Below are 13854 nucleotides of genomic sequence, written 5' to 3'. Positions count from 1 at the left end.
TTTCAGTTTAAGCACATTTATTTAGGAAGTAGCACTTCTGTTTACATTAGTTTTAAGAACTTGAGTTATGTTCTTTAGAAACTGATTTATTTACATATTTATTGTTCCATCATCTGGTATACAACACCTGATGTTTTTAAATGTTTTTTTAAAACCAGCAGCAATTTAATAGTCTTCAAGTTTAATGAAAAGGCTTTTAGTTTTGGACATTTTATCTGATAAACAGACAAGAAAACAGTAATAACAGGACAAACAAAACATTTTATTGTAAGCTAAAGCTATGTGACTGCTTGTCATGCTTTTTACATTGCTATTAGTAAAATGGTGTTTAACATTTCAGAAAACATTCTTAAAAGAACAATGAAACAAAAGTGCTTCTAAACAACAAAATACAAAAATGAATCCCATCCCAGATTGGAGTTGTCCAATATATTTTACAGGGTTGGGTATGGTGTTTTGTCTCCACCTTTGGTTTTCATCACTTTAATACAAATTTCTGAAAAATACTGACTAGCCCTTCAGACGACTAAAAATGGGACTCATGTAGCAAAACCAGTTTCTGTGTTTGCAGTCCCTTTGACAGGTGTGTGACTATTTCACAAAATACTTTCTTCCCCACTTCTAATGGGAGAGAACCTGCACAAGTGAGAGCCACACCCCGGCATCTTGAGCACTACACCTGTATTAACCACCTACAGAGCACCGACCTTTAATCCTCAAAGCCCCTTCTCTGAAGAAAGGCTTTTTTAAGAAGTGTGTCTTATGAAGGCAAGGAAAGTCTTACAGCAAAACAAGGTTCATCACCATAGGTTCCAAAAGTAATGTCAAGCATTTTGAAATCAAACCATCAGACTCTGAAGAATCTGCAGTGTTGAGCCAGTATGTTGTATCCACCAGAGGAGTGTGTACCTTGCCAATTATTGCTGAACTCAGGAGGTAGTTATTGACAAGGTAAGAAGTTTCCACTCTAAGACAGTTAATGATTTACACAAGAAGCAGGAAAAACACAATACAGATTTCCCCATATTTTACAAGATGATTTTGTATTTGCAGGAAGTGACAGCTTAACTTCCTCATCCTGTGGAATTATAATTACCGTAATTAAAAGAAAAGATACTGAAAGTTATCATTAAATAAGAAATTCTAAAAGAAAATAGCTGATCAATTGGTCATCTCTTAGGATGTCTGCAGATCATCCTAAGCATGAAAATTCACATAGGTCAGTAAAACAACATTCTTCAACACTAAACAGCAGCTCAAGAGAAACTAATAGTAAAACTGCCTCTAATTAGCACAATGACTGAGATAACAATTGCATTGACTACTTGCTTGCTACTCTTCATTCCATTTTTGATATCTGGTAGAAACCCCAACAACTTAAAGCATCACAAAAGCTTGAGGGCACCACAGAAAATGAATGAAAACCTGGTCAGGTACAGTAGCACTGGCCCCCTCCCAAAGCTGCCACATGCAGAAGCATCACTAAAGCACTGGAGAAGCACGTCCTAGGCACAGCCATGCATCATCCATGTCTTGGGTAGGAAAGCACTAAGGAAATCTAGGGCACCAAGTCTCACCATAGATGATGAAGGAAGCCCTAAGGAGAACACTGCTTTCCAGTTCAGAACAGATGTCTCAGTTCCATTTGCCAGCATATCTGACTTCAGTATTCCCAGTACAAAGTACTTAAATTTCACAAGAGGGACATGACAGCAGTGCAAAGCAGTGCTAAACCCCACTTGTCTAGAATAGAAAAAATACTATTTATCTTACACCAGAAGGTAAGGTTAATTGAGTTAGATGTATAAAAACTGTCATTTTAAAAACACTTGAGAGAAAGGAACAGAAAAACCAGCAATAGTCTCTAATTAGTGCAGTGACAACACACCTTCTCAGTTCAGAGATCCCATTCTTACTCATTTTAAAGTGTTATTATCACATTTGTTACCTACATAAAGTTGCAGGGCATATTCAACAGAATTGTACCTAGCAACTGGCTTTGAGTAAGCGAGACATCTCAGTGGCACAATGCCTATTTCTGATACTCTAAAAGCTGTAAAGTCTAAGAAACTAACAGGACAGATTTATTTGTGCATAAATACCCTAGTTTAAGGCTTATCTTTAGTATTCTGTGTTGATTTTATCTTTGCATATGCAGAGAACCTGTACAGGTTTGCTGTAGTCCACAGAAAAGTCAACATTAGTAAAGGAGCATCATAACACAGAAAATATTCTTATTTTAAGGAGAAAGAGAAATCTACATACTGTTCTTCCAGTATGTTGAAAGACAAAAAATGTGGCTCCTGCTTAATAAAAGCAGGAAGATGTATGAAGAGGGTTGTTAGAAAAACACAAGGGGTTTGGGTTAGTTTTATTTTCCCCCTCCAGTAACTGCTACACTTGAAAGTCAGTAAAACACTGGCAGAGAGCCAGACAAGCTGCTTACTAGTCATGTCAAAAAAGTGGGTCAAGTTGCTCATTCACTAGCAGTGGGCAGATTCACAGAAAATAAAAGGAGGGAAAAAAAAGAAACAAAGGAAAAAAATCAGTCCAGAGAGCTAATGGACTGCTAGTCTTGACAAAAGTTAAAAGCACCCAAACTGCTGTCCTGTTTATCCTGATTTGAGGCATAGTATTAGAACATAACTTGATTTTATGGAAAATCCAGCTGGTAAAGTTCTGTGTAAGTACTACAGCCTTGGGAAATACAGGTAATTTGTGGTTATTTGGGGTGGTTTTTTTTGGATGGGTTCTTTTTTTTTTGGGGGGGGAGGGGGGAAGGTTTGGTGGTTTCTTTCTGTTATTGTGGTTGTTTTTCCCCAGATCTGCTTTTATACACAGTTAATCCAACATATAGATGGAATCACTGAGCTGGGACTTAGTACATGTAAAATGAGGAGTAAGATGCAAGATAATGCCTTAAGCAGAACAGAATTACTCTTAAAAGACAGTATTCAGAAAATAGCATAAGACAAGACATTTAAAGGAAATTTATGAACCAAACAGCACCTGGCCATGGGCTAAGTGTCCAGCAGCTGTGGGGCAAACTGATGTTGCAGAACAAAATTTTCTTCTTTTTACTGTGTTCCAGCATTAATTTATAGGGCTGTAGTTCATCCACTAAGCAGAAAACAATCAGGCATAACAGAAGACCAAAAAGCAGCTGTACCAGTCACACAGATTCTCTTGACCTGAACTGGTTGTACAAACTAGTGAAAGGGCTGGTCCCTTTCTTTTTGTGTAGCAGCTGGTGATTCTGACTCCTTGTGCTGCATACTGGTGCTACTTTAGGGGATGAGGACCTCTATCTCAACACTTCAGGTACCTATCCCATGCCAATGAGTATGCATTTGAAATAAATAACCAGTAGGTTTTGTCCACTTAATTTTGAGGAACAAACAGTTTTGTAACAATCATTTAGGAACACTCAAAACCAGAAGCGTTATCTTTGAAGTTCTCATTTGCAAAGGATCTCAAGGAATATCTACCAGAGCTTTATGAATAAAACCAAGGCCCTTTCTTAGCTGTAGCTATGTGGCAGATGCTAGTACAACAGTAATATTCATGCTTAGCAATATGAAGAATTTTACAAATATGGATCAAGTCAGCCAGGAATCTCCAACAACAGAGATGGTCTACTGAAGGCAGAGCTAAGGCAAAGCAAGACATGAGACTTAAGAATCTGAAATCTTTTAGTATTTCTCCAGAAAAGTGAGTCAGAGGAACCAAAGTCACATTTCATTTACATAAGACATACTAATTTGAGAGAGTCCTATCCTTAGAAGGCTAGACGTGGTTTGGTTAGACTATTTCAAAAGGCATAGTAGTGGAACACAATCTTCTCTTATTTGATTGCTTTTAATCTTAAAACCAGTTAAAAGCATCTCTGGTTGAAAAAAAAAACCAAAACAATCCCAAACATATTGCATATGTGCATCTCAAAGGTATGACAGAGTTTCTGCTACTTAGTACTCAATACCACACAGTGAGCACAGTCCTCTCAGAGTATTACTATACCTACAACTGCATCTCTCTAGAGTTGGTTTTTTTTTTTCATATATACATATAATATATTATTTATAGTCAACTTTCAGGTAAATAGTTAAAAAAATAAGTTAAATGAAAAATTAAAACCAAATTTTCTGTTAAGACCAAAAGCAAACAACACTTACAACATATTTTCATTAAAACAACAACAAACAATATGCATTTTCATGTATCGCTAAGTTGGGAGAGGTGGAAAAAAACAAAACCAAACCAACCAAAAAAACAAAGAACCCAACAACCCACAAACCTGCTTTAACAAGGAACTAGTGTTCTGCCTTGCAAACATCTGTGTTTTATCAGTGTAGAATTTGTAAACAAGATGTTGGGCCTTTAGAAGTAAAGGCAAAAATGCTTTCCTTTATTATGGTATTTAAAGGCTCTCATTTATGAGTTTGGTTTTTTTAATAGCTTGTCATTTATATAATAAAAACAAGTATTTGTACAAAGATGCAGTTTCTTTTTAAAAAAGCAGATCAGTTGAGTGTTTCATACTTTAATATATAAACTGAAACATATGAAAGCTATAAAAACATTAATGTGTGCCATGTATTAAACATGTAGCCTCATATTATAATGCTTACACGTGGAGATTAAAAAAATTATCACAATGGAAATTTTACTTTCAATTATCATAAACAGACCAAAATACAGGGTAGAAACACATCATTTCTGAAACTCAACAATTAGCATCACCTACTCTCTCAAACATCAGCTGGGCTCAAGTTGTACACAGTAAGCATAAGCTAACATTCTACCAATGAAAGCGTTACAAAATGCATTAAGAGAAAATACTGCCACTAAATGAGTATCTCAGTCTATTCTTTTATTTAGTAATTTTTCTTTTAAAAGGCAGTTTGAATTGGTTTTATAAGGTTGGGGTTTTTTGCTGTTCTGCTATCAAAGGTCTTCTTTAAACCCATCCTGTGAACAACTCAGTCACATTACAACAAAACAAAAAGACAAATAATAACAGACCAGCTACTTTTATCAATTTAATAATCGTAAGTCCCCAATGCTGTTCTTCCACTCTGCACAGGGAAATTGTTTTATTTGGCACATTAAGGATAAAAAAGTCAAAAAAAGAACTGCAGTTTACAAACCTCAAATTGAACATTATTGTTCCAAGTCCATTGTTCGTCAATGTCATGGCAAAATTAAAAACAAAAAAACCACACACACAACATAGGAAAGGTTCTCCAATGATCAATATCATCAGAGCCTTGTAGCAGAAACAATATACATATATTAATGTTCAAACCAGAATCAGATTGCTAGGAATCTTACTTCTCTCAAGTCCTGTTGTGCTCTTACTTACAGTGTGTAAATCCTCACTAAATGGCAAAGAGGCTTTGATGAACACATTTCACATTGTATATTTTCTCAATCTCAAGTTTTAATGCAGATACTTAAATATCTGTAAAGTCCTGTAAACTCTGGCTGCTTCCCAGTTGTCTGCACCAACTGCTCTCCCCAGGCAGGAGTGTTTCACTTCAAGTAGTGTCTCACACTGTGGTATCTCCAAAGTCCTTGTTCCAGCGGATGTACGCCTCCAGGGTCTGAGGGCTCAAACTGCGCTTGATCTTCTTCAGAGACTCTGTGAAATCTGACAGCTTGATGTTTCTCATCTAAACGGAAAATGAAAGACATCAGGGTCACAAGTGGTTCATGTACTTCTGTTTACAGAGGAAGTACTTGAGTATTCACTTTTAACAAAACACATTCTATGAGTGCTGCATCTTGATGTAAGAACGAATTTTTTTTGCAGAGTAGACATTCACTGCAACAACCCCCCAAGAATGTGGTAGAGTCTCCATTGCTGGAGGTTTTGAAGATATGAGTGGGCAGGGCGCTAAATAATCTCATCTAAGCTCCCTTTCCCACAAAAGGATGGACCAGGTGATCTTTGAGGGTCCCTTCCAAACCAGGGTGTTCTATTATTCTATGACCCGATGCAAGAATCTTGTAATTTAAGACTACCAGTATGTACCATTTTTAATAAACTAACACTTGCCAATAGTAAGATCTGCCTTGTTACTAAACCGCTCATTAGACTGTGTCATTTCTTCCTGTTTCAGTAGGTGGTGTGGGCTGGTGCATATGAGGACATCACAACAAATTATCACAGATGCTGTTATCCTCCCAGCAACAAACCCTTCCAGCTTATAGCTTTGGCCACGACCTCAGGCTAAACACAAAAAGCAACTGAGAAATGAAGTTTTACTTCATTTTCCCCTGTTGAACCGTGGTTTGCACACACACCTGAACAGAAACTTCTGTACACAGGACCAATCGCCTTTTTTTTTTCATGTTTACAGCTGCAGTTTGTGGTCAGGAGCCTAATCTTTTTCTTTATGATGGTACATGTCAATTAATGCAAGTATTATTCATATACATGCACAAATCTGTTTTAGGTTCTCCCTAAGTTAACCTCCTTCATGTAAAGATGCGGTGGAGGGGGTAGAAGTAATTTCACATAATACTTCTGGGAATGTTCTTGGGAAGTAACACTGCAGTAAATAATAGCCAGGCCTCTGACATCAGCTAGGTAACAAATACTGCAGTTCAGTGTGAAGGAAAAGACAGGACAGTCAGCTGAAATGAAGAACAACAGACTTACTAACAGAGAAAGAAGTGCTCTGAAGCCTGAAAGCCAATAAACTACCCATGAACCTCTGACATCTGAGGACAGATCTTCTTAATCTCTATTTCTACAGAATTTTCTTTAATGAAGAAGTGATTAAAAAGGGTAATACCCCCCAAAATTATCCTATTTTGTATGATACTACACATAAAAAAGGGACCTTAATAGTTTCTAGTGAGAAAGCCTTCTATTGAAAGGGGAATATACAGCTGCTAAAACAGCTTACCTCACTGGCAGACATGTTCTTCACCTGTTCTGGTTTTAATTCTGTTAAAAAAAAAAAAAAAAAAAATCGATGGGTGAGTTTCGTAAGAAAACTTTCATCACTTCTGACAAATAAAACATGTTAAAAGCACTTATATTCTGGGAAAAAAATGTGCAGCTAAAAATTATACCTTTCTCCTATAAAGAAAGGTACATTATGTTTTTGCCTCCTTCCCCATTTATCAGCTCCTCAACCAGGCTGCTCCCACACTCAGTTACTGCAGGTGCAGCACAAAGTGATAGCAGAATAATTCCTTTTTCCTAAAGTATGGAAAAGAGCACACAAGCCAACAGAGCTACCTCCCCCATATTAACTGTGGTATCCACAGCCTCCCTACTGAATTTCTGGAAACAGAAGGTACAATCAGCCAAGAACACTGAAATAAAATCAGGCAGGGCACATCACAGTGCTTCTTGCCCTATTCTGCACTCATGGGATCTGAACATGCTGGCATCATTCACCAATTTTTTTTTTTTTTTAACTTGCAATAAGCTCATGGTATTAACAGGTAACAGCAAACATTTTGCTAGGAGAGTACAAGAAAAAGAACCTAGATAGGATTGGCAAGGATAATATCACAAAACATTTTCAAAAATATATTGTTTTATATGGAAAACAGGAACAAGTGAAAGAAATGTGTTGCACAATGTTACACGGTCTCTTCTTGAAATGGACTTGCGTGTGAAGTGAGTCATCAGCAAAGTAAAGCCTGCATACCTAAATGCATACATTATTAATTCCACCACTCTAAAATAAATATATTCAAATTCTTAGGAGTCATGATGTCTCTTATGAGAGCCATTTAATGCAGCTCTGTTTCCCAGTTATTACGCAGGATTGTGAAAGATGTGGTTTACAAATTCAGCAGCTGAAAGAAATGTGTAAAAAACATTACATTCCAACAGCTGCTTTCAAAAGAGACAGTGCACTGGCAAAAATGCATGCTACAGAATTTAAAAAATAATAAACACACCCACAAAACATTAACAGACATCTCCTCCCCATAAATAAGAGAGTTGCAACAATTTTTATTTACACATAATAGGCTGATATTACAGAACACTTCTGCTCTGCCTGCCTTTAGTACCTTTCTGTAAAGTAGGACAATATGTCTACAAACAGAAAACTAAGACCAAATCTTCACAATCTTTTCTACACAAAAATCCTGCTACTGATCTCCACTAAACAAGATCAGTTCCCTCAGATGTGGATCAGTTCCCTCAGATGTGGCTACTGGACACACAACTAGCTAGTTAAAGAGAACAAAGAGAGGAAGTGTTGGAAAAAAGTATTCACATTAAAACTGTGGGTTTTTCCTAGCTGGATATGTCAGAGAAAGAACAAATATAAGTAAAACTCTAGATCATTCAGAGTTGTCATCTGGATCACAATTCACCATTAAGAGTTAAAAATATAAAAAGCTATGCCATTCAAACTGTATCTAGAAAAAACCCATAAAATAGCTTGTTTCAGTTTTCCTTCCCTTTGACTTCAAAGACACTTGACTCTTTTAAAAAGGCAAGTAACACAATCAGCAATTGCTATTCAAGTAGTAATTTAGCTACAACTGACACCAGTCTCAGAAAGACACTAGTTAAAAACCCTACAAATCAGCAAGAAACACTTCACACTGCTTTTCTCCGATGACACAAAAACTTTGTTTCACATGGCGAGATGCTGAAGGGTTTTGTGTAAGTAAATCTTATAAAGATGCTATTATGAGGAACAGACTAAAATCCAATGAAAAAAGTTAAATTTCAGAGGTTTGAGAATTATAAAGATGCAAGAAAATATAACTCTAATGTCAAAACCTCAATAAAAATCTCTGCAGCTTACCTCGAATGGGGCCCAGTGCTGCATCCTTTGCTAATGCAGTTAGGTCACTTCCAGAGTATCCATCTGTCATTCTTTGGCAAAGGAAAAAGTGGGGTCAAGGAGGAAGCAAAAAACCCAAAAACCTGCTTCAAATCAATTTAATTGCAGATAATCAAAGTGTTACTTAATCAGAAGAAGTATTACTTTGATGTTATTTTTCAAGTTTAATAAATCAGAAGTGTGTTCAGTATAAGTGATCTTTCACAGATTAAATTTAAAGTACAGATATTCAAGTCCCAAATAACATTCTAGAAAAAAAAAAAGGCAGCACCTAGGATTTGTAGATGAAATCAGATTCCAATCACATTTACTATTTCTGTAGGAGAATTCTGTACCAGTAGTTTATCAACATTTGTCAATTACCGTAAAACCAAAACCTCAATTGTCCTGTACACTCTGTGGGAGCTGTTCCAGAATTAGACAATATCCAAGTTAACCACTGAAACCCTCTAGAGAAAAAAGGCCTCCACTGAACCAGGAAGCCAATAATACAAAATGCCAAGATCAGTGAAAATGAGTAGTTCAGGTTACCTAAAGGAAAATTTAAAAACAAAACCAGCACCCTTGTAAGAACAGTGGCTAGCTGCAGCAACAAGAGCTTAGTCTTCTGGAGATCATAAAGTCTGTTATAGTTTGTAGAAAAAGTTGCAGAGGGGCAAAGGAACACAAAATCATAATGGAAGTTAAATACTTCTCTCTTTCAAAACAAAAAGAGATGGAAAAAGAAGCAGGCAGGATGCTCAACTTTTACATTTTCTCTAAACCCTTTAAAAAAGGTGTACTCAAGTTGCATTTGTAATTTGGTTCTTACATTTGCAGTTAGAATACAGGACACTGACTGTGTTTTTCCTCCAGTTAGCTATTACTGCAGCCTAAATGTGGCCTGAGCTAACAACCTTCAAGCACAGAGGGAATATATTCAGTTGGATGACACATCAACTTCTGCAGCATTACTAAGAGGCTGACAAATGCTACATCCAAGAGTGTACTAACCTCTGTTGTTCTACCACAAGGAGAAACAGACTGAAGTACATCCACCTGCCTATCTTTGCTATCTCACAGAATGTCTTCACTCCTTCCTGCCCTACCTGCTTTTTAGTCTAATCTCCTTCATACAAATTATTAGATTTAGGTGACTAACAGCAGTACTGTGTCAATCTCAAAGATGAAAAACATAAAATAACTCTATTTCATAAGAGGAGGGAAAAATTAACCCACATTTTCCCGATCAAATTTGAAAGTGAAAAGAACCTAAAATTATCCAGTGCTTGTTCTGCTATGTTGTTCTGCTACATTCAACAAGCCTAGCAAGGCACCAGCAAAGAGAACTTGCCTTTTATGTGAAATGAATGCCAAGTGCAAAACTGGTGCTATCTTTTTGCATCAGGGAGGAGAGCTGGACTCCTTGAGGGACGGGTGGAAAGAAGCATCCCTCCTCCCTCCTCCTCAAAGGAAAGAGCTGATGAGCATGTTTCAACAACAGAAACCTGACTGGGTGTATCTTATATATGCATATATAAAACCACTTTCATACAGCCTGACAGGGAACCATCTTCCCCAAATAAATGAATTCATGTTGTTGCTCTTGGATCATTTACATTAGTTACATTTTGAATGAATTAAACAGTCTGAATGAATGCAGTAGAGGAATATATTTATTTAGTATGGTTACAAAATACTTACCTAGCTAGTTGAGCCAACTCTTTTTGGGTTAATGGACTTCCTTGCTTACTTAGAAGATTTTTAAGCAAAATCAATCTTGTCTGAAAAGAAGATAAAATTATCAGATGCAAAACTCGTTTTCATGGAACACTTACAATTGTGTTGCAAGAACAGAACTACGCTTTTGTCAGTTTTGCTTTTGTGCTTCACCAGTTTCAACTTGCCCATAGTGCTTGTGCAATTAGACTGTGCAGTATCATCTCTTCAGGAGCAGAGATAAGGACTGGCCAAATACAAGACCAAGAGCCTAACTACTAGTATCAAGAAGAATTAGAATCTTCATCAAAATTCCTGATCTCCTGTTGAACTGACAAACATTAGGAAAATTACTTCTGTCTTTTGCAATAAAACACTCTCCCTTCAGCCAAACAAACATGCTCCTCTAAGTCCTAGTTCAGACTTGCCCACATCTGCCAGTCTGTAAGCAACACCTCACTAGTCAAGAAGTACTGAGTAGCTACCACCAGATTTGCTACTAGTATGAGTGAAAAAAACCCCACAAATCTTAAAATAGTTCTCAGAATTAATGCACAGTGTATATGGTCAAGGCGAGCCAGAAGTTAGTTCACAGAACTGTAATCATCCACAAGGGGAAGTTAAGAATTGCCTATAAGTGTCTTAAAAATGTGGGTAGAAAACAATACTTACCTCCTCGTTTGGTAAAGACACATATACCCGTTTGGTGAAGCGTCTGAAAAAAAACCCAAACATGTATACATTGTTCACACTATTCTGTAACTAGTTATCCCATACAAATCTAACATTTGGTTTGGTTAAGTGACAAAAATTCACTTTCATCAACAAATTCTAGGAAGTGGAACTGGAAATTTTGAAAAAAAAAAACCACCAACAACCAAACAAAATATGTAGAAGCTACTGGTGCCACCTTACTCTTATCTGAATCTACAAGACTCCTCCCAGAGGGGAAACACTCTAAAGGTAGAAATACCACTGACCACCAGCAATGAAATGAAGCCTCTCCTAATTCTTAATTTAATTTAATTTTTACAGAAAAAAGTCTTTGGAATAATTTCTTCAGGCAATGCTGACATATCTATTTTCCTCAATCAAGAGAGAAAAGATAATAAAGTATGAGTACTTTTAGCAAAAAAGTCCTAAGGCAAGTCTACAGCAAGATCTGTAATTGCATGGGATGTCAGAAGACAATATTCACAGAGAAGAAATACTAGATTTCTGGTCAATCTGGAATACTGATCAAATTTCCTCCTTTATTTTGCCATTACAATCCAAATAACAAAAAAGTAAAATATTAAATTAAAGAAATTTAAAAACCACTGACGTGACCTCAACAGGTACTACTGTTTCAGACTATTGCAAGACCACCATGACTGTGTAGATACATCTCAAAAGAAAAGAGCCCCTCTTTGAGAGGTTAAATAATTTAGCCTTGCTGAACAGCTTTTACATATTACAAAACTTCACTGCGACAGTAGGCAAAACCTGTTCTTCATAATGAATATCATCTTAGTGTATATTCAGAAAACGATGTTTTGATACCTGAGAACAGCATCATCAAGCTCCTGAGGCCTGTTTGTTGCTCCCATCACAAGTATTCTGTCCTCTCCAGAAGACTGCACCTATATAATGTGGGAAGGCAAGCCAGCTCTCAGTTTACACAGTCTACATTAAGCAGAAATACAACAAAACCAGTTAGAGACTTGCCATGGATTCAGCACACTGATGGGATCTTTATATATATATATATATTTATATATTTATATATTTATATGTTTTGGGGTTTTTTTCCATTAAGGTAGGTTTAAAATATTGCTCAGATAATTGTAAAGTCAAACCAGGAAAAGGTAAAAAAAAAACCAAAAAACCCCAAAACCCAAAAAAGGCTTCCTGGAAAAATCTGAGACTATAAAACTATACAAGGCACTCATAAGTTTAGTTACCAGGGGATAACTGTGTTGAAAAAAACCAGACTTTCTGCTGTTCTGGGGTTTTTACACAAAATACTATTTTGAAGCCTATAGGGTGAGAATTAAAATTTTGAACTGACGTAAAGCCAGAACCCCAAATCAGAACAGAGATCCATCTGACACAGGTCTCACACGAATCCAGTAATCAAAACAGGCTATAAAATAACCATAATAGCAGAAAGACACAGCAATTTCCTTCCCAATTCCCCTCATTTTATATCCCAGAATATGGAGACTTAGACCTTCCAAACTTTAGAGGAAACTCTGGGCTATCAGCAACATTATTCGCTTAGTGTTCAATTCTTTATAGATTTAGGTTCACTGCTACTGTACCACATTCAAAAGGTTCACCAAAAATACTCTATGACATAGTTACACTTTAAATATTAAGTCAGCAGACCTTACATTATGCTGATTTTTCCCTTTTCATTTTAAGGGAAAACTCTGTGTGTGTGTGTAAATAATCTAAATAATCTCTGCGTATCACTGTCACATTGTACTATTTGTCCTGATTCATTCATTTTGGAGTTTTTCCCAACCTTGCTACCACTCCATGTTGTTATCTGCTCCTCCTCTACCTCATTACTATTGCTTCACCACTGCAGCAATATTCCATTGTGCTAATGGAACACAAACTAAAATTATTCACTACAAGAACAGTGCTGTGACAGAAAAATTCTCTGATCTCATTTGTGTCTGTCCCACTATGAAATCCAGTCCCTCTTCCTGGGTATTGCATTCATGCCATTAAACACTTCTTAATGAATTCTGTCTTCTCTAGCTTATGATACCAAGAAAAGTGTTATAATTCAATAAAAGATGTACTAATACAGAAATGAATCTTTCTAATGTGTCAGAACTGTGTATACATGAGATACATATATATATATATATATATATATATATATATATATATATATTTAAAATCTAAACTAGTCTCTTGGAAATCCTCAGACCTCAAGTCTCACCCCTTGACAGTGCATGCTTGTGACACACACTCCTTTGACAGCAAAAACTATTTAAAAGACATTTAATCTTGTTTTGCTTTGCCAGAATAAAGAGAAGTGATTCATGAAGCCATGCAATTGCAAACATGGATTCAGCTCTCCGTGACCCTCAAATGTCCCTCTTGCCCTGTAAGAACAGCTGTCCTCACAGCTCCTTTACTACTGCCATCTGTTATCCTTTCTTTTCTGTCCATAATCTTCCAAGACATTATTACAGCTCATCCCCAGATCACTACCTTTCAGTCCATCAGTGCATCTTCCAGAACACCACAGTAAGCAGGTAGAAAATTAAAAACAACCAAAAAAAAGCTGTTTGCCAATTATGGTGGGGTGGGGTGGGAGGGAGGCTGA

General features: G+C 36.6%; 1 protein-coding gene across 6 annotated transcripts in view; it reads right to left on the bottom strand.

Annotated features, from left to right (window-relative positions):
- Positions 1-13854, bottom strand: part of SPAST (spastin) — a 38896-nt gene continuing 25042 nt past the window's right edge. For all 6 annotated transcript variants that reach the window (XM_036379744.2, XM_036379745.1, XM_036379741.2 and 3 more), the window contains 6 exons: positions 12069-12148; positions 11199-11241; positions 10512-10591; positions 8790-8860; positions 6915-6955; positions 1-5672 (listed from right to left, as the gene is read on the bottom strand). In XM_036379744.2, coding sequence (XP_036235637.1) covers positions 5550-5672; positions 6915-6955; positions 8790-8860; positions 10512-10591; positions 11199-11241; positions 12069-12148 — 438 coding nt within the window. In that variant the 3' untranslated portion in view covers positions 1-5549. The remainder of the gene's footprint in view (positions 5673-6914; positions 6956-8789; positions 8861-10511; positions 10592-11198; positions 11242-12068; positions 12149-13854) is intronic.

The sequence above is a fragment of the Molothrus ater genome, chromosome 3 (assembly GCF_012460135.2).
Source record: "Molothrus ater isolate BHLD 08-10-18 breed brown headed cowbird chromosome 3, BPBGC_Mater_1.1, whole genome shotgun sequence".
Lineage (NCBI taxonomy): Eukaryota > Metazoa > Chordata > Aves > Passeriformes > Icteridae > Molothrus > Molothrus ater.
Note: the sequence above shows the minus strand (reverse complement) of the source record. Positions and strands in the feature narration are given on the sequence as shown.